Source organism: Ceratotherium simum, chromosome 35 (genome assembly GCF_057802395.1).
Source record: "Ceratotherium simum simum isolate JZ-2026a chromosome 35, ASM5780239v1, whole genome shotgun sequence".
NCBI classification, from domain to species: Eukaryota; Metazoa; Chordata; class Mammalia; order Perissodactyla; family Rhinocerotidae; genus Ceratotherium; species Ceratotherium simum.
The window spans coordinates 25736258-25757066 of NC_141934.1; the positions used below are offsets into that span (position 1 = coordinate 25736258).

General features: G+C 49.5%; 1 protein-coding gene across 3 annotated transcripts in view; it reads left to right on the top strand.

The window, feature by feature from the left end:
* Positions 1-20809, top strand: part of DNAH10 (dynein axonemal heavy chain 10) — a 137748-nt gene that overhangs the window by 111226 nt on the left and 5713 nt on the right. For all 3 annotated transcript variants that reach the window (XM_087423421.1, XM_087423423.1, XM_087423422.1), the window contains 15 exons: positions 845-1019; positions 6366-6547; positions 7692-7828; positions 9029-9246; positions 10295-10516; positions 10780-10927; positions 12512-12791; positions 13505-13734; positions 14678-14951; positions 16420-16524; positions 16917-17071; positions 17623-17777; positions 18849-19032; positions 19652-19852; positions 20528-20737. In XM_087423421.1, coding sequence (XP_087279547.1) covers positions 845-1019; positions 6366-6547; positions 7692-7828; positions 9029-9246; positions 10295-10516; positions 10780-10927; positions 12512-12791; positions 13505-13734; positions 14678-14951; positions 16420-16524; positions 16917-17071; positions 17623-17777; positions 18849-19032; positions 19652-19852; positions 20528-20737 — 2876 coding nt within the window. The remainder of the gene's footprint in view (positions 1-844; positions 1020-6365; positions 6548-7691; positions 7829-9028; positions 9247-10294; positions 10517-10779; positions 10928-12511; positions 12792-13504; positions 13735-14677; positions 14952-16419; positions 16525-16916; positions 17072-17622; positions 17778-18848; positions 19033-19651; positions 19853-20527; positions 20738-20809) is intronic.

Consider the following 20809-nt stretch of genomic DNA (forward strand, 5'->3'; position numbering starts at 1 on the left):
CTACAGTCCGAAATGAAGGTGTCGGCAGGGCTGTGCTCCCTCCGAAGGCTCTGGGGGGTCCTGCCTCGCCTCTTCCAGCTCCTGGTGGGCGCCGGCCTTCCTGGACGCTCCTTGGCTTGTAGACGCGTCACTTCAGTCTCTGCCTCCATCGTCACATGGCCTCCTTCCCTCTGTGTCTCTGTCTTCACACGGCTTTCTTATGAGGACACAGTCGTTGGATTTAGGGCCCACCCCAACCCAGCATGACCTCATCTTAACTAATGACATCGACAAAGACCCTCTTTCCAAATACAGTCACATTCTGAGATTCCGAGTGGACGTGAATTTTAGGAGGAACACTATTCAACCAGCACACGTGCTATGAGCCAAGCCCAGTTCTAAATGTTGGGGTTCAGCCCCCGGGGAGATGCTAACATTCTAGAGAGTGGAAGCAGACAATCAGTGAGACAGTGAGTAGATGAAATTTCAGATTGCGATCAGGGTCCTGCAGCAAAGAAAGAGAGCAGTGAGCTGGAGAGTGACAGAGGCGGCAGGCCACCTTGGGGCGGGGGTGGCTTTTGTGCTGGGCCTGAATGAACATGGGAGAAAGTGCTGAAGGGGCAGGGAGAGCTCGGTGAGCCAGAAAATCAGGGAGGGCGGCCCTGGTGTCCTCAGCTTGCACTGGCCACACAGGGTTGGGGGCTGTTGCTGGGATGGAGTGGTGGGACGTGGGTGGGCCAGTCAAGGAGGGTCACTCGGAGCAGCCGTCCTGGTGTTGGAGACGCCGTGCACACCACTGGCTCGGTAGCAGCGGTCCATCCTCCCCACGCCCGGTTGCTTCACTAACCTCGCCCTCCCCCCACAGCGGAGGAAAAGAAGAAGCTGGCGGAAGAAAAAGCCGTGGAGATTGAGGAGCAAAACAAGATCATTGCCGTGGAGAAGGCCGAGGCGGAGACGGCCCTCGCCGAGGTCATGCCCATCCTGGAGGCCGCCAAGCTGGAGCTGCAGAAGCTAGACAAGTCAGACGTGACCGAGATCAGGTAACCGACGGCCAGCTCCCAGTGTGCTTGGCCACGGCGTCGCTCCCGACAGCCAGCACCATCATCTTGGCGGTTAGGCATTTACGGGGCCATGCCGCGTGCCGGCCACTGTGCTCGCACTTTCCATGGCGGGGACTGTCATCACCCTCACTGTAGATGCGGGAGGTGAGGTGGCTTGCCCCAGGCCCCCCAGCCAGTCGCTAGCAGGGCCTGCTGGCCTTGAACCCTGGCCGACTCGCAAAAGGAGACTGGGTTCCAGAATGGGCTGTGTGGGAGATGTGTGGCTTTGTAAGTCAGTCCTCTTCATGGAACATGACAAGTGTCTGTCCTAAACAGCGGCTGAGTGCTCGACGCAGGGGGCCATTGCCCTGCTGAAAAGAGCGCGGCAAAGCTGCTCCGTGGGCTGAGCGCGATGGGAGATGCTCTCATCGCTTCTAGACAAATGGGCTTGCGAGGGGGGGAGGGTGGGTCTTCACTGTGGCCCCCAGACATTTTGCAAATCAGTCTGTAAAATGACTCTGCTCTCTGTGAGGGCTCGCCAGCTCTCAGGACGAGGGGCCTGGTGTAGAGCGGGCGGCGAGCTTCATGGTGTGGTCTCCCTAGGGCACCGTCAATGGATCTCACTGGTCAAGTCAGCACCGTGAGTGGAGCCGGGAAGAAGCGCTGGCCCGTCTGCCAGCCCCTGTCTTTGTGCCGCTGGGCCCCACACACATCTCCCCCGGTTGAGGAACCTCTGCTCTCTCTTTCCATCTCTCCCCATCACGTCCCCATTTTCAGGAGGCGTTCAGACCTTCTGGCCCCACAGTCAGGTCTCATGTGAGAGAGACTCTGTCTCCAGGCTGGTAGTTGACTCTCCATCTTGTGTTCCTGGTGGAATGGTGCTGCTTCTCTGTGCTTCTCTCTTCTCCTCAGGGCTGAGCAGCATTCCTTGTCGAGGGCTGGGCCCTGGCTGTTTGCTTCTTAGTGAAACATGTGAATTTGAACAGAACCTTCAGCTGGTTCCAGGGCAGGGGGCCCAAGTAATTCTTGGGAGGCCATCTGGAGATGCCACTGTTGTTAAGAAGAAGTCATTATTTCAGAGTTTTGCAAAGTGTGGTTCCAGTGAAGGTATAAGGAAGGAGGTTTTAAAATTGCACTAGCCTGTGCTGGAAGTTTAGACAGAGGGGCCAGGACGAAATAGAAATGTGAATCGAGCTGAGCTGTAGGAGAGACCATCAACATACACATCTTCGGGGAAATATCCAACCACCGGTTATATGAATTTTGGACACTGCTCCCAGGTCAGCAGCATGAAAACATTGTGAGAGCAGAGTTGGGAAAGATTTTTGAAGGACATTTATTTGGAGAGAAGAGGCTGTGAGTCCCCCCCCAACAACCCAAAGAGGAGGGGGCAGAGAGAGCTTCCATTGACCACGTGGACAGGTTGATAGGTGTCCCCTGTAGTCAGCCAGGCATGCCTGTATCACCCCTCAGACAGGTGTGAGACGGGAGCCCAATTAACCCCTGAGAAAGCAAAGTGGCCTATGGCCTAAAAGGAGTAATTTTTAAAAATGTAATTATTGGAACAGGTAATATGTTCACACATGGCTCTGCCTCTTACTACGTGTGTGACCTTTGGTAAGTCACCTAACCTCTCTGTGCTGCAGTTTCCTCTTTTGTAAAATGTGGAAGATGATAATTGTCCCCACGGCATCAGGGTTGTTATGAGGATCGAATGAGCTGTTATATGAAGAGCTCTCAGACCTGGGCTGAGCACACGGTCAGTGCCATGTAAGCATTAGCTAGGATCATGGTTCCAACATACAAATGACATGCCATGAAAGCCCCCCCGGAACTGTCCCCCATCAACTTAGTTCCCCTCCCCCCACACAACAGGTCACCATTGTCATTCATTTCTCATATATCCATCCAGAGAGTTTTTGTGTGTGTTCAAGGCAACCAGATATACAAGTGTCTCTTCAGTTCCCGACTTCGGATTCTAAGGGTTTGCAGAACAAGGGATACCTGTGTATTCTTTTCTCCTTCCTTTTTCGTATAAATGGTAACACACTATACATATTTTTCTGCATCTTGGCTTTTCTGCTTAACAATATGTTTTGGAGATCTATTGTTGATATATGATGAATTTCCCCATATTTTAAAATAGCCATCACATTCCATTGTATATCTCTGCCATCATTTATTTGACTAGCCCTGATTTATGAGTCTTTATCTTGTTTCCAATCTGTTGCCTTTACAAACAGTGTGGTGAAGAATAACCCTGATCATACTTCATTGTGCACCCGGGCAAGTCCTCCTAGAGGATACATTTCCACGAGTGGAATTGTTGGGTCCAAGGGTGTGAGCATTTAGAATGTCTATAGCTGTTGCCTAATGCCCTCCATGAAGTGTGGATCCAATTTACACTCCCAATGCCAATCCTTGTGAGTGCCTGCTTTTTCATAGCCTCACCAACAGAGGGCACTGCTAAACATTTGGATTTTTGCTTGCTTTATAGAGGAAAAGGGGTATTTGTGGAGTTTTAATGTGCATTTCCCTTATTATTGAGTGAGGTTGACTTTTTTTTATATGTGAAAAATGTGTGTAAAAGTCACATGTATTTCCTTTTCTGTGAACTGTTTGTTTATGTGCCTTGCCCATTTATCTGTTGGATTGTTGTTGTTGCTTTTTTTAAAAATTCATTTCCTGGTGCTTTTTATATAAGGGAGATTAGCTTTTTATCTGTGATGTGAGTTGCAAATATTTTTCCTAGTTTGTCACTGGCCGTTTGACTTTGTTGATGAGGTTTGTATGTGTGTTTGTGTTTGATGTGTATAAGATTTTTATTTTTATGTGGCAGAGTTTAGCAATATTTTATTTTGTGGCTTTCGGATATTATGTAAAAGACCTTACAACTTCACGATTGTAAAATAATTTCCCCGTGGTTCCTTCCTGTTCTTTATAGTTTAATTCTTTCCTTTTAAATCTTGGCTCTTTTTGGAATTTTTCCTGGGGTTTGGTGTGAGAGTGGATCCAATTTTATTTTTTCCAGACGACTACAACCTGGCTTTCTTTAGATCATGGATGTTAAGAGTGAAGAACCAGCACTTACGTCTTGACAATTTCTTAACCCTTTAATTCTTTAAATAGTGCTTCCTTTCTATAATGCTCAATCCCCTTTGTAGAAATCATTAAATGTTAAGGCAGGAAGATTAGGAGTAATGAAGGTTAAAAGAGAGTGTTTCTCCGTAGTATAAAAGGCTGTCTTTGCTACTGGCTTGCAATTTTACTTTTCCTCCTTTCCTTCATTCAGTGGTCATTGGGTGCCCACCCTGTGCTGGCACTGCGGCTCAGCAGCACAGAGCCAGGCAGGTGAGGTCTTCACTGCATGGAGCCGACGGTCTGGGGGTCAGCATGGGTGTTCGTATGGGGATCCCACGTGTACAGTAAAATTACCCAGGAGATGGTTAGGAAAGGAAGGTCTTTGCTGCTCTAGATAACGGGGGACCTGACCTAGTCTGGGATGGGTAGTCAGGGAAGGAAGCCACATTTAAACTGACACATGACTAGAGAGTAGGGATTTAACAGTTGTACAATGGAGGCTAGAGGCCCCCCGCCCCCAGCACCCTGAGGCTGGAGGGAGGAGGGAAAAGCAGAGATAGTCAGAGTGTCTGGGGAAGAGTGAGGGGAGGTGGGGAGTGGGGTTTGTAGTGATTATTTTTCCTCCAGAGAGGGCAGCATGTCATCATCTCTCTCTCTCTCTCTTTCTCTCTAATCCTGAGTTTCTTTTGTATAGAAGAAAGGAATCAAATGAAACAGAAATGTTTTTATTTCCCAGGCTCACAACCTTGGTATATCTAACACCTCAGTTATCGGCATGCAAAAGCAATGTGTTCTAGATAAATCAGGCTGCCGGGAAGGGTTTGTAAGCTGATAGCTGACAACTTTCATAGAATCATAGGATTTTGGAGCTGGAAGGTTGTGGTTTTGCTTCCCCATTTTATAGATGGGAAAACTGAGAAACTCTCCACGGTTCCTAACCTGCCCAAGGGCTCAGGACCCTGCACTGAGGACTGGGCTCTTTCTGTCTTGTATCTGAAAACATCTCACTGACTGTTTCCTCCTCTGATTATTCAGAGAGCAGCGCTGGGGCCTGGCCTTCATCAACCTTGAAGGAAATCTTTTAAACAGTTGCCAGCGTTGCCTGCTTTCGTCAGCACTTCACGCCGGTGTGATTGAACCTTCCCCTGGTGACTCGGGACCATTACTTTAATCATAGACTTTGTGCTGGAGTCATTGCCCTGGCTTGTCCCTACATGGTGTGGCTCCCTCTAGCCTCTCTGGTCTGCAGGAGAGTGCGTGGGGGTCCCGGGGCCAGGAGGGGTGGCGGTTTTCCTAGTCCAGAAAGTCTCCACACTGCTGTGCTGGTCAGATTATTCTCTCTCTTTCCCTCCCTCTCCCTCCTCCGGGTCATTCTGGCCTCCTACTGAATGGCTGGACTCCATGCCGCTCCATGCCCGGTGGGGGCCTCTGTCATCTCCTGCTCTTCTCTTTTCCTTTTCCTTCCTTTCCTTGGCCTTTTCTTCATCATTTTCCTTCTGCTTCTGTCTCTCTTCATGGCTTTGATGTCTGCACAACTTGTGTGGCTTTTATAGACTTTGCTGGGCAGCGGGCAGCCGAGTGGTCCCACTGGGTACACTATGTGCTGCCCGTTCCTTCTGTTCCTTTTGGGTTTCCAGTTCCCTGGAGTGTTGAGGGCACCAGACATTTGCGTGTTGGAGCAGCAGAGTGAAGGTCTAGTCTCATCAAAGACAATTAAGGGGTGACATAGTCTGGGAAGAACCCAAGATGCGGGGACCCCAGACCCCACAGGCTGTGTGAACACAGACAGGCCACCTGAGCACTCGAGCCCTGTTTCTTCATCTAGTAAACAGAAAATAGGATAATGATGATGATGATGACGACGATAATGACAATAATGACAGCGGCTACCATTTAGAGTCTGAGGAATCATCCCAGGGTGTAATTAAAAAGGCAGAGTCTCAGGCTCCACCTTGACCTACTGATTCAGATGCTCAGGGGAAGCCTGCGTTTGCATTTTAATGAACCCCCCCACCCCGTACTTCTGATGCCCAGTCAGGTTCCAGGAGCCTGGTCTCGCACCAGACGGATGAGACCCAGCCCCTGCCCTCAGAGAAGCTCCCCCAGGAGCCCACGGCCATGTTGGGATGTGGCTTCCTTTGTTTCCATGCAGCATCACCTCCAAGAAATGACTCCGGGTTGAGCCATTTTTTCCAGAACTCTCTTTTAGGCCATATCCTGGCCACATCCTGGCTCTGATCCACATGCATTTCTGTTTCTCGCCAGGTCCTTTGCTAAGCCCCCGAAACAGGTACAGACGGTGTGCGAGTGCATCCTCATCATGAAGGGGTACAAAGAACTCAACTGGAAAACCGCCAAAGGCATGATGTCCGACCCGAACTTCCTGAGGTCTCTGATGGAGATCGATTTTGATGCAGTTACCCAGGGCCAAGTTAAAAATATCAGAAGTGAGTGTAGACAAATGTAGGGATAGCCAAGGTGGATCTCAATTTGGCATCTCAGTCTTTGGGGCAGGGATGGAGAGAAAGGAGGGGGCTTGTCGCAGGCAGACCCTCCCCTTGTGGTCAGATGGTATCACCGTGGTTCTGTGGATGGAACAGGCGGAATGATTGTTCCCAGGGGAAGATAGCAGCACTGTCTCATGAAATGGAGATGGTCGGTGCTGGATGGGCAGTAGCAGCCAATGCCCGCTGAATGTCTGATTCAGCAATCGCTCTGGAAACAGGACCTTCTTGTGGAACCCAGCCCGGCCTTGTCTCTGTGCACCTTGTTCATCAGGCATGGTGGTACCAAGAGCTGGTCTAACCTTGACTTCTCCCCTTGGGCCTCTTGTCAGTATAAAGTCTTCTGTAGGTCCCTGGGGGATGGGCAAGGAGGAGGGGACGGCACCACCCGCCCTGGCCCCCCATCTTCAGCTACAGAACACCTGCAATCCCTTCGAGCCTGATTCCTGACCTGCCCAGGTGCTTAGCCAGTAGGAATGACGTTAGTCTTTGCAAAAGACAATACAAATCATAGTGTCACTGTTGATCTTGACAGTTTGTTCAGAAGTTTATCATCAAATACTCTTTTTCAGCCATTTAAAAACAAAACTAAACAACACACAAAGGATAACAACAACTACAAAAACCCAAGGACCCTCTTTACCTGAATATCGGTTGGATGGGTTTCCATTGATGTGTAGTTACTGCCGGGTGAGGGTGCAGGTGGAGGTGATGGTGACCCACAATGTCCTAGGAATCCCAGTTAGCTGCCTGCTCTGAGCCACCTTGGTGCCCAGTGGGGATCCCCACTGACGCCCTGGGTCCCAGGGGCTGCTGGGTGTCACACGGATGTGCCTGGGTCATAGGATGTCCTGGGTGGCAGTAACCTGTGCCCCTCACTCACATCTTAAACATCCACTTACACAAAACTCATTGGGTTTGGGCCCACCCTGCTGTCCACAGGAGAGCAGCTTGGATCCCGCTCACAGGGTGGCTGAGGAATAAGGAACTAGTCACACTCACTTTGTCCACAGCAATTTATTTTCCATTTTATTTTCCCAAGACCAAGCCCGCCACTCATCAAAATCACTGTGTCTTTGATCTTTAGGCCTCTTGAGGACTCTGAATACCACAACTGAAGAAATGGAAGCTGTGAGCAAAGCAGGCTTGGGAATGCTGAAGTTTGTTGAAGCTGTAATGGGCTACTGTGATGTTTTTAGAGAAATCAAGCCCAAAAGAGAGAAGGTACTGCCCATCTCTAAGGCCTAAACACTGCTGCAAGAGACCATTTTGGGGGCCAGCCTGGTGGTGTAGTGGTTAAGTTTGGTGCCCCCTGCTTCGGCGGCCTGGGTTTACAGGTTCAGATCCTCGGTGCAGACCTACACCGCTCATCAAGCCATGCTGTGGCAGTGACCCACATACAAAATAGAGGAAGATGGGCACAGATGTTAGCTCAGGGCTAATCTTCCTCAAGCAAAAAAGAGGAAGATTGGCAACAGGTGTTAGCTCAGGGCCAATCTTCCTCACCAAAAAAAAAAAAAAAAGAGAGAGACCAATTTGGAGTCAGAATTCATGTGTCCATAGCTTTGCTGGAAAAATTCTGGCAGGGTTCTGATTTTAACCTGCATATACGTTTTTTCCCAATAAATGATAACCCTGAATTACAACTCTCATTTAGACATTATGTGAACTGACAACCAAAATCTGAAAGATTTTCAAATTTTGTATGAAAAGAGCAGGATAGAAGATGGTAAAAATCATTCTCTCGGGCTACAGCAGGGTTCTCAGCCTTGGCACTATTGGCATTTTGGGCTGGATCCTTCTTCGTGGTGGGGGCTGTCCTGTACGTTGCAGGATGCTCAGCAGCATCCCTGGCCTCTACCCAGTAGATGCCATTGTCCCTAAGTTTTGACAACTGAAAACATCTCCAGACCTTGCCCTATGTCCCCTGGGGGGCAACATCGGCCCCTGTTGAGAACCACAGGGTCACAGTAATGTGTAGAACACACAATACAAAGAGAATTATAAGGCTGATTTGATCATTTTGAGCCATACTTTGACATGGCTTTATAACTCAGAATTTTATTACTCGGAAAACTTGGAACCCAGCAGTAAGACCAATATTGCCTTCAATGCATCCTTCTGAGTTTTTGACTTAGAACCATAGCGTCATCTTACTGTGACCTTAGTACACACGGAAATTAAGCCATCGGCTAACTCTGAGGCAGGACATCTTTTTCTAATGGGATGTAGAGCTTTTGCAGCAAACTGTTGAAGAAGGAACTAAGAAAAGGAGCCGTGTGCCTCACTATGGCATATGGCGGCCCCAAAGTCTATGAACATCATTAGAAATGTGGGGTGGACGTAAGCCTGGCTGTGAGGCTATTTTATCGCTGCCCCACGACAGTCCCTTTCCCCACTGTTCTGTGAATTGTCTTCACTTAGGTGGCCAGACTGGAGCGGAATTTTTACCTCACTAAACGTGAACTGGAAAGGATCCAGAATGAGTTGGCAGTGATCCAGAAAGAGCTGGAAGCTTTGGGGGCCAAGTACGAGGCCGCCATATTGGATAAGCAAAAGCTGCAGGAAGAAGCCGAAATCATGGAGAGACGACTGATTGCTGCCGACAAGCTCATCTCAGGGCTGGGCTCTGAGAACGTCAGGTCAGCTGGGCCAGCAAACCCACCTGACGAGTAGCTGCAAGCGAGACTTGGTGGTTTGTGAGGGAACATCACCAACAGAAGCTCTTGCCATGCAGTCTTTATTCCATACTGCATTTTTATCTGAAAACTGTATGAAAAAGTTCTGATTTTACTATTATCATGTTTAAGGTGGCTAACCGCCATTTTATAGATTCTGTTTCTATGAGGTACGAATGTTCTTTAGTAAGTAATTATTAAGGGTTAAGGACGCAGTGCACCTGTGGTGGCAGAGAGAAACCGCTGGCCCCTGGCAAGGTGCCCTTGGTCCTGGAAATGTTTCCTTGTTGGTGACCTTTAACCCCAAGTCCGTTCCAGATGCGTCTGGATGGGGAGCCCACCTCTGTCGCTGGACAAATGTCTTCTAAGGGTTCTTGTGGCTGGTTCAGCCCTGAGCTTCAGTTTTAGTGGGTGGGGCTGTTTGATGCTTATGAGCAGGGCCATTTGGCCATAGCTGATCCACTGGATATGACAATTGTTTCTAATCAGGCACCTGTAAAAGTGGTGTGGAAAACACTGGAAAATATTGTTTGCTTGTGGGAAACAAACAATTTTCAATATTTCTACAGCCCAGAAGACTTTGGCCGTTTACCAGAAGAGGCCAAATGAAACATCCGCTTTCTTTTATCTTGGGTAGAATTTTGTCACCAAGCAGGAGCAGAGCTCATGTGGTCTGCTGGACGTGTTTCTAAGTTACTGATTAAGCGTTTGGAAATAATGCGATTACTACTTAATAAACAGCTTTGAGAGAAACGTGTCCCACAAACATTTATCGAGGTCTCTGTTAGATGCTAGGTTCTGCTGAGCCCTGGAACTAAACAAAGTCTTTCAAAACACTGGGTTCATTGGGAAATGGCAGAATGAGCTGGCAATCTCCGTTCTCTAAAAGAATATCTCAATGTTTCCTTGTGGCTAGCCCCATTAGCAATGTGTCAACCTGGTTCTTCTAGAATGTTCTTGTTGATAGTGCCAGAAGGTAACTGCTTACCCCAGCTCCCCTCTCCTGCGCCAGGTGGCTGAAGGATTTGGACGAGCTGATGCACCGGCGGGTGAAGTTACTGGGTGACTGCCTGCTGTGCGCAGCTTTCCTGAGCTACGAGGGGGCGTTCACGTGGGAGTTCCGTGACGAGATGGTCAACCAGGTTTGGCAGAATGATATCCTGAAGCGGGAGATTCCCCTGAGCCAGCCTTTTCGATTAGAAAGCCTGCTCACGGATGACGTTGAGATCAGCAGGTGAGCGCGACCCTGAGCCAGGAGGATGAGGGGTGCCTCCGGAGGGGGTCCCCGTGGGTGTCACTTAGTGGGGCATAGCAAGGGGTGCAGCTGACTTGACTGTACAGAAATGGCAGAGTGTGCTGCAAATTGGCTCCTGGGTTGGGGAGGGTTGAGCAGTCTGGGGATTGGCAGATTGTTCTGGAAGGCCGATCCTACCACCCTTAGCCCTTGATTCACAACTTGGCAAGAAAAATGGATGTCCCTGTCGCTGTCTCTTCCAGGTGGGGCTCCCAGGGACTGCCCCCCGATGAGCTCTCCGTTCAGAATGGCATCCTTACCACGCGGGCCAGCCGCTTCCCTCTCTGCATCGACCCCCAGCAGCAGGCCCTCAACTGGATAAAGAGGAAGGAGGAGAAGAACAACCTGAGGGTACGGTGGCTCCTCCCTCGGCCCCTCTGCCCTCACTGCCCACCCACGCCACCGACTCCTCGAGGGCCGCTCAAACCCCCTTGGCTTTTTACTCTGCTCTTTCCTGTGCGTTGCCTCTCAGGCTGTGAGCGGAGTGAAGGCCGAGATCTGGCTTTGCTCATCTTTGTCCCCCTGACGCAGTACAGGGCGTGGTGGCCTTAGATGCTCAATCGCTTTTTTTTTTTTTTGGAAGGGAGGAGGAACGGGCTTGATGGAGGTATAGTTCACATACCATACAATTCACCCATTTAAAGCATACAATTCAGTGGTTTTTCATATTTTTACAGAGTTGTGTAACAACCACTAGAATCAATTTTTATCACCCTCCCCAACAATGCTCTATCCTGTAGCCATCAACACCCCTCCCCCAATCCTTTCATTCTCTGCCCCCGCAGCCTCTGGCAACCACTAATATATTTTCTGTCTGTATAGATTTGCTTATTCCGGACATTTCATATGAATGGAATCGTACAATATGTGGCCTTTTGTGTCTGGCTTCTTTCACTCAGCATCTGTTTTCAAGGTTCATCCATATTGTAGCAGGTGTCAGTGCTTCATTCCTTTTCCTGGCTGAATAATTTTCCGTTGTACGGATGGACCACATTTTATTTATCCATCATCTGTTACTGGACATTGGGTTGTTCCCACTTTTTGGCTATAGTGAATAGTGCTGCTGTGAACATTTGTGTACAAGTTATTTTGTGGGCGTGTGTTTTCACTTTTCTGGAGTGAAATTGCTGGGGCCCCATCACTGGCTGCTGAACTAATTAACAAATTCATGATTTTCACTTTTACCTTTTCTTTATGTTTTCTGGTCCTTGTTCCCAGGTATGTATGTGCTATGGGGGGAAGCTCATTTGCATTCCAAGGTCAGGGGAGCATCTGCCTCTAAAATCCCACATGCAGCTATAGTGGGACAAATATTATTAATGCAGGAATGTTCCTTGACCTCGCTCTTCCCTCAGCCTGCCAGAGAGTTCTGAGATTGCCAGCCCACTGCTAGTCCCCAGTCCCACTCCTACTCCCATCCTATCTCTTGAAGAGGGAGGATTCTACTTTACGGGGAGAGAGATGAAGTAAATCAACATAATAAAAGAGAGAGGAGAGGAAGGGAAGAGGGAAGCCCCAGGGAGCTGGACTAGAGGAAGAGTGTTTTCAGAGGCCTTGAGGAAAGAGATGTCAAAGCAGTCCCCAGGTTTGAGGGAAGTGAATAAATGAGGAAAGAGGATTAAAACAAAAAATTTTGTGGGCTCTGTGTTTGGATCCCTTTTGACGTTTTCTGAGAGATGTAACAAAATTCTCTCATAATTACTTTTGGCTGCTGAACTATGCTTTCTGAACGGGAGGCTGCTCGGAGCCTGCACCTCGTGGGTTTCTGGATTTATCCGGGTTACCGGCTTGGCTTCTCTCCCTGTCCTTTTTCCCTCTGGCTCCCTTCAGGGTTCTGACGCGTTCACTGCCCACTTCAAGGCGTTCTCCCCGTATATTGGGCAAGGGCACAGAGAAGTGGTCTGACCTTCAGCATGTGCTTCCCCTCTCTTCCAGGTCGCTTCCTTTAATGACCCCGACTTCCTCAAGCAGCTGGAGATGTCCATAAAGTATGGGACTCCCTTCCTCTTCCACGATGTGGATGAGTACATCGACCCTGTGATTGACAACGTCTTAGAAAAGAATATAAAAGTCTCCCAAGGGCGGCAGTTCATCATCCTGGGGGACAAGGAAGTGGACTACGATTCAAATTTCCGACTGTATCTCAACAGCAAGCTGGCCAACCCCAGATACAGCCCGTCCGTGTTTGGGAAAGCCATGGTGATCAATTACACTGGTGAGGGCACAGAGTCTCAGGGCAGATCCGGGTGGCTACCACGGAGACCACGGTCTGAGGTCCAGGGTTTCAGGGACGCCATTTCACTCAGAGACCTCAGACCATCCTCGCATAGTCACATCCTAACTGCTCAGTTCTCAGTGATGAAGGAAGGTTTGGGGCCCTTGGGAAGGCAATGGGTCACATGTCTTGACGTGTGCTGAGTCTGGACCGTGGAGCTCAGGTAGTCACACTCCGAGTGGGGTGACACCCCTTTCTGCTGGGGCGGGAAGTAATTCTATGTTTGCATATTTAAATATATGCATGATTTTGGGTTCTTCCCCTTCCTCTCAATTGAGTTCTCTTAGGAATTGAATGTCACGTGTCACATTTTATAGGGTTGTCATTCAGGTTCTTAAATAGGTTAACTAGGTTTGGGTATGCGTCCAACTAGGGTTCCCCAATATGTGGGAGCCCTGGGTTTTATCCCGGTGCATCTTCACTCTTGTGGTCCACCACTCTATATAGCAGCGTGTCCATTTTGTTCCGTCTGATATTTTTTACCTTGTGGCTTTAGAGAGACCTCGGTAGGAGAGTGAGTCCTCGTGTTCCTGCAATGCTGGCTTGGACCCACCCTCAGCTCGCGCCAGGCACAGCTGTGTGACAGGCGAGAAAACACGGTGACTAGCTTGTCGGGGGACACAGCAGTGAGGGCCCCCTTTGTTCCCCCACAGTCACACTGAAAGGCCTCGAGGACCAGCTGCTGAGCGTGCTGGTGGCCTACGAGAGGCGAGAGCTGGAGGAGCAGCGAGAGCACCTCATCCAGGAGACGAGCGAGAACAAGAACCTGCTGAAGGATCTGGAAGATTCCCTTCTTCGGGAACTGGCTACCTCCACGGGGAACATGCTGGACAACGTGGAGCTGGTGCAGACCCTGGAGGAGACCAAATCCAAAGCTACGGAGGTATGAACTGCACGGAAGAGGCATTGAGCCAGGAGGGGGGTCCTGGCCACGCCTTTGCTGTGCCGCTCTACTCATCTGCTCAAGGAGAAAACTGGACTCAGTGAACTCAGAGGCTCATTCATGGCCCTGGGTCTTAGAAGCTGAGGGTTTCGGGGTGGATGGTGTAGGGAAACATTAGCCTGTGCTCTCATCAGATTTGAGCTTTGAGTCACCTGACAGTTTGCCTGATGAGAAAAGGCCACCTCTATTGGGGAGGGGAGTCCTAAAGGTGTTCCCAGGGACCCTTGTGCATCAGATGAGCCTCTTTCAATTGAGAGTGATAGAAAACCCAACAGTACTGGGCTTAAGTCAAAAGAGAATTTATTGGCTTAGAAAAGTCCAGGGATGGCTTCAGGCAGGGCTGGATCCAGGACTCCAAACATATCACCACGACTTGGTTTCTCTCCATTTCTGGGTTGCACCTTCTCCTGGGTTGGCTTCATTCTCTGCCTCCCCATGGAGCCAAGGTCCCCCCATGGTCACAAGATGGGTCTGGCCTCATGTCCCTCAGGTAAGTCCAAAAAGAAGAGTGAAAAATCTAGTCCTGTCCCTATCATGAAGGTTCTGGGAGTCACTTAAGTCAGACGCCCACCCAAAACCAATCCCACGGCTGTGTATGGAGCCCCACACTGGAATGAAAGGGGGAAGTTGTGAGTCTCCAAATAAAAGTCAGGACTCTTATTAGAAGACGGGGGCCTGGGTGCAGGGAATCAACCACACATATTCACCATATCTTGTAAGAGGGTGGGTGCACTTCAGACCCCTGTGAGCATTGCGTGGGTCTCTTTGCTGCCCCCTCCCACTACTGCCCTCTGCCTTCTTACTTTCTTGCCCATTTCATAAGTTTTCCTGGTTACGAGTGTAAGTCCTCCTGTCTCCATGGCAACGTGCACCTCTTCTTTAGGTGTCAGAGAAGCTCAAGCTGGCAGAGAAGACAGCCTTGGACATCGACAGGCTGCGGGACGGCTACCGGCCGGCCGCCAGGAGGGGGGCCATCCTGTTCTTCGTGCTGTCCGAGATGGCCCTCGTGAACTCCATGTACCAGTACTCCCTGATTGCCTTCCTGGAGGTCTTCGGGTTGTCACTCAAGAAGTCGCTGCCTGATTCCATTCTCATGAAGCGGTTAAGGAACATCATGGACACACTGACCTTCAACATCTATAACTACGGTTGCACGGGTGAGCGCCTCTCCACGCGGGTCAGGACCAATGTGCCCTGCGTGTGTGCACCTCTGGTGTCTGTCTGTCCAGATGTCTCTGCTTAGGAGGACATCAGTCAGCTTGGATTAGGGCCCACGCTAACGGCCTCGTTTTAACTTAGTCACTTCTTTAAAGGCCCTATCTCCAAATACAGTCGCATTCTGAGGTGCTGGGTGTTAGGGCTTCAACGTGTGGGTTTTTATGGTTGTTGTTAGTGCCGTCGAGTCGATTCCGACTGCTAGAGGCCCTGTGGACAGCAGAGCAGACCCTGCCTGGTCTTTCCGCTTCATCCTCTCACCTTCTGGTGCCGTATCAGACTATGCTCTGCTGCTATGCACCGTTTGCATGGCCAATTTTTTGGAAGTGGGTGGACAGGTCTTTTTTCTTAGTCTGTCTAGTCTGAAAGCTCTGCCTAAACCCGTCCACCATGGATGACCCTGCTGGTACTTGAAATCCCAGTGGCACAGCTGTCAGCATCACAGCAACATGCAGCCGCCACAGTGTGACAACTGACAGACGGGTGGTGTGGTTCCCTGACCGGGAAACGAGCCCGGGCTGCGGCGGTGAGAGCACCTGATTTTAACCACTAGACCACCAGGGCTGGGTACAGGGATTCTGGGGGGACACAATTCAGCCCACACCAGGTGGGAGGGAAAAAGGTTGAGGGCTATTGTTCCTATAGGGCTCCCTTAAGTAAGCCAACCCTTCCTTCTAACACATATAAAGTAGAATTAAAATCACAAATTTTGACTTACACATTTTTTTCCAGAAACACACTTCTTCTGTTAAAAAGAAAGAACTCTCCTATTTCACATTCTCCTATCAGTAAAGAGTCTGTAGATGGAATGTGCTTACTCTACAGTAGAGACTGCTAACCGTGCCCCACAGGCCAGATCTGGCCCACGGCCTGCTGCGGTAAATAGCGCTTTGTTGGCACACGGCCACAGCAATTTGTACATATGCTGTCCACGGCTGCTTTCGCACTGCAATGGCAGCGCTGAGCAGTGACGACAGAGCCCATCCATTCTCTGTGAGGCCGAAAATATTTACTGTCTGGCCCTTTAGAGAGAGTTTGCTGACAACTCTTCTAGACTGGAACAGACAGGAACTTCCACTTTGAGTCAGGCAAACGACTGGCTTTTCACTGAGAAGGTGGCTCTGTTCTTCATCTGCTCTTTAGCCCCACACCCCTCTCCCCATAGACCTGACCATTCCCGATGCATATGAGTGAGTGTCACAGCAGACTGCTCTCTCGGGTGTGACATGTCAATCGAGCCGTCTTCTTGCACTCAGATATTCCTGGACGTCAAATGCAAAGAGGGCTAAACGCAGCCACGCAGCTTGGGTGTTCCGTCTCATCTCTCTCGAATTTAAGCACGTTGTGCATGAGAAACTCAGTTTTTAAATGAATTGATTTTATCCATACCCAACTGTTGTTTCTCTTCAGGGTTGTTTGAGAGGCACAAGTTACTCTTTTCTTTCAATATGACTATCAAGATCGAGCAAGCAGAAGGGAGAGTCCCCCAGGAAGAACTAGATTTCTTTTTAAAAGGTAATGAATTTACCTCGTTTCATTCTTCCCAACTCCCCTGACCCACATGGCACATGCATATAAGTCTGTTCATTAAAACAAACACCAACAAAAATTCTCCTTAAAACGTGGCTTCCAAAAGCACTGCCTTATTAAATATTGCCGTTGACAACTCCAGCCTCAGAGATGGCTCTGGTCAACTGAGAGGCTGCCCCGAGGCTGGAAGCCACGCCGAGCCACCAGGCTGGGGTCTCGGGCACGGGCACGCATGGCCGAGCCTCCACCTCCTGCTCTTTCCAGCCCTCTCTTGAGAAGTGGACTTTTCCCCACAGTGAGAGAAGTCCGAGCCCTGAGCTGCTTCCTCTTCCTGCTCAGTTGTTGTTGGCTGTTTACTTCTCTTCTGTTGTGATTAGGAAACATATCCCTGGAGAAAAGCAAACGGAAAAAGCCCTGTGCTTGGTTGTCTGACCAGGGATGGGAAGATATCATTCTTTTGTCAGAAATGTTTTCAGATGACTTTGGGAATCTTCCCGATGATGTTGAGAAACATCTGGCTATCTGGCAGGAGGTGAGCTCATGTTCTCTTTCTCCTCCTTCCCTTCCCTACATGTCAATAATCTCCAAACTTCAACTGTGGCCTAAGTCCTTGTCAGTGAGAAGATAACCCTTTGAGTGACCCATTCAGAGTGTAGTCAATGCCCTCTGACTCCCTGGATGGAATTCTCCTTTATCTAGTTCAGCTAGCTTTGTGGGAGAACCATCAATCTGTCTGTCCATCTGTCTATCCATCTGTCCATCCATTCCATCCATATCTATCCAGCTGTCTATCCATCTGTCTATCCATCCATCCATCCAAGAAATACTTACTAGCCATCTACCATGGACCATGTTCCTTGATGGGCACTGGGAACTCAATAGTGAATAGGACTCAGTCTCCCCCTTCCTGAAGTTCATAGTTTTTTGGGGAAGAAAATGACAGATCTGACTAGAAGTCACCTTGAGATTTATACTTCCATAGGTTTCATCCCTTCACAGTGGCTTTTGGGACCTTCATATAAAAATAGGGGCCTATATTATGTGTGAGTTGACACCACCATGACTGTTCTTTGCTTTTCCCAGTGGTATGACCTGGATTCACTTGAGCAGTCTCCATTCCCCTTGGGTTATGATAACAACATCACCCCTTTCCAGAAGTTGCTTATTTTGCGCTGTTTCCGTGTGGATCGCGTCTATCGGGCAGTGACTGACTATGTGACTGTAACGATGGGAGAGAAGTAAGTGTGTTGCTTATGTTTGCTTGGCCCTTTCTGTGGGGTCATCCCCACCTGGATTCAGAGACAACAGTGGTTGGCCAGCTCCTGAGAGAACTGCCATGGCCCTGTCTTGGAGCATTATTTGATAGCCACCCTAGAACAGTGCTATTTAAGAGAAGTACCATGTAAGCCACATAGATGATTTCAAGTTTTCTAGTAGCCATATTCAAAAAGAAGCAGGTGAAATTAATTTTAATAGCATATTTTATTTAACTCAATATATTAAAATATTATCATTTCAACATGTAATCAATGTAAACATTATTGAGATATTTTACACATTTTTTTTTGGTATTAAGTCTTCAAAATCCTGTGTGAATTATACTTACAGCACGAACTAGCCACACTTCAAGTGCTCAGTAGTCAGATGTGCCTAATGGCTACCATATAGGATGATGGAGCTCTAGAATTGAATGTGAAGCTAGACAGATAACTTGGGGTTGCAAACTCAAATATGCCTTCATGGCCGGCAGGTGATGGACATGAGTGAATGAGGCTGGGTGGGGACTGTGGCAAACTGGAGAGGTCAAGTCCTGGTCCATGGGGGCAGCTGCCCCTTAACTCCTGCTCACCGAAACCAGGTGGCAATGGGGACCAGATCCTCTGACCCCTCAAAAGAAGCCAGAAATTTGGAATTCTACATGAAATCTCCCACTCCTTATGTATTGGTAACTAATTTTTAAAAATCTTGAGATGTGGGCCATTCAGGACATGCCTGTGAAGTTGTCAACGTGGAACCTGTGGGTCTTGTGGCAAGGGGACACCCCCTGTCAGGAGGCCCCCAGCTCGGTACAGATCTACTGAAGCCAACAGGGATGTACCGAGCTGTGCTAGAGGGATGCAGAGAGGTGCCCGTCACTCAGGAGTCCACTATCCAGTGGGCGAGATGGGCCTAAAAACTGGATTCTAAAACAAGGAGGTCTGTGCAGAGAGCTACAGCAGAGGCATAGTGCGAAGGTTCTGGACACGGGGAGGAGAGAGCCCTGGAGCCGCCCTCCTGGGAGAGTTTTCCAATTTCGTATCTTTTACCAGGTACGTGCAGCCCCCGATGATCAGCTTTGAAGCCATCTTGGAGCAGAGCACTCCAAACTCGCCCATCGTGTTCATCCTGAGTCCCGGCTCTGACCCCGCCAGTGACCTTATGAAATTAGCCGAGCGAAGTGGTTTTGGAGGAAACCGCCTCAAATTCCTTGCCATGGGTCAAGGTCAAGAAAAGGTAATTTGTTGTTGGAAGGAACAAGCTCTGAATTTGGGTGAGGTCTCCGGCCTCTGTTAGGATGAGTTAACACCCCGCTCCACACACAAGCGTGCTGCACTTCCAGTCTACGGAACAGGATTCACATGCTGGAACGGTGACAATATTAATAACAGTACAGTTCCAGATCCACATTCGATGATGCCCAACCTTGCGCCATCATGTGTTCTGCTGTTTTCAAAGCCCTTTCCCACACAGACATTATCTCCTTCAGTCTTCGCAACAACTCTCTTGCGGATCAGGGTTGTCATTGCCCTGGTGACATGGCCAAGAAGTGGTCAGGGGGCAGGTGCAAGTGTTCGAGAGGTTGGAGCCCCCAGGGCCGAGCGAGGCCGATGAGTGTAATGTGCTCACTCGTCTTCCAGGCTGTGACCGTCCAGCAGATAAGGCAGCCTGGAAGGAATTCTAAAAGGTTATTTCTTCGAAGGCTCCCTCTGTAGCTCCCGGATCACTGGCTTCTTTCTGGCTTCTGCTGGAGTGGCCGTAACTTCTCTGGGGGCTTGCAGCAGGTGTCTGGGAGAGCACGGGGTTGGTGTGGCTTTGGGACACCAACTCTTCCCTTCTCTCTCCCTCGGTGCAGCTGGCTCTGCAGCTGCTGGAGACGGCGGTGGCTCGCGGGCAGTGGCTGATGCTGCAGAACTGCCATCTCCTGGTCAAGTGGCTGAAGGATCTGGAGAAGTCCCTGGAGAGGATCACCAAGCCCCACCCAGACTTCCGCCTGTGGCTGACCACAGACCCCACCAAGGGCTTCCCCATTGGGATTCTGCAGAAGTCCCTGAAGGTCTGGCTTCAGGAACCACACCCATGTACCCAGCCCAGTTCCTCAGCTCACCACCATTCTGCTGCGTGTGTATGTGTGTGTGTGAGTTTAGAAATAAACCGAGGATACAGTTGGAACCTCACTGGGTGACAACTATTGGGTGACAGTTGTGACTCCCAGGCCTGTCTTTACCACTTCTGCATGTACCCAAAACAATATCTAGGTTCATTTTCAAGGACTTCACATTTTATTAAACCTTCTTTTTATCTGTAATGATAGGCCCACCCACATCTGCAATCCTCTAGTGGTTGTGGGCAGAAGCTTCGAGTGGTTCACATGCCCCATTTAATTTATTCTCCAGAGAGTGTTTTGGGCAAGTTTTGTCATCTCGCTCTGTCTTTGGGACAGGTAGAGGGAAACTGAGCTACTTTCATGTTACATTTGAGGATCCCGTGGTTCAGAGGGAGGCTGAAGAACCTTCTCCAGGTCATCTGAGGAGCAAGTGGCAGAGCTAGAAGAACACGTAGTTCCTCGACTTCTTCGCCTGGGCGCTTAACAAGAGCCTTGTGCTCTTCGGGGAACAGGAAGGATGGTTATGTAAAGATGCAGAAGCAGCCAAGAAGTCTGCATCCTGCACACTCTTCAAAGCTGTACTCGGGGTCAGCGGTTTCCATCATGATCTTTCTCTTCTGACAGGTTGTCACGGAGCCACCCAATGGGCTGAAACTCAATATGAGAGCAACTTACTTCAAGATCTCTCCTGAGATGCTGGACCAGTGTCCACACCCTGCTTTCAAGCCCCTGGTCTACGTGTTGGCGTTCTTCCATGCTGTGGTGCAGGAAAGGAGAAAGTTCGGGAAGATTGGGTGGAACGTGTACTACGACTTCAACGAGTCTGACTTCCAGGTGAAGAGCACTGCTGCCTCTGCTCCCTGAGAAACTTTCCTCGGTCGGCTTGTCTCATCCCCGCCCTTTCTT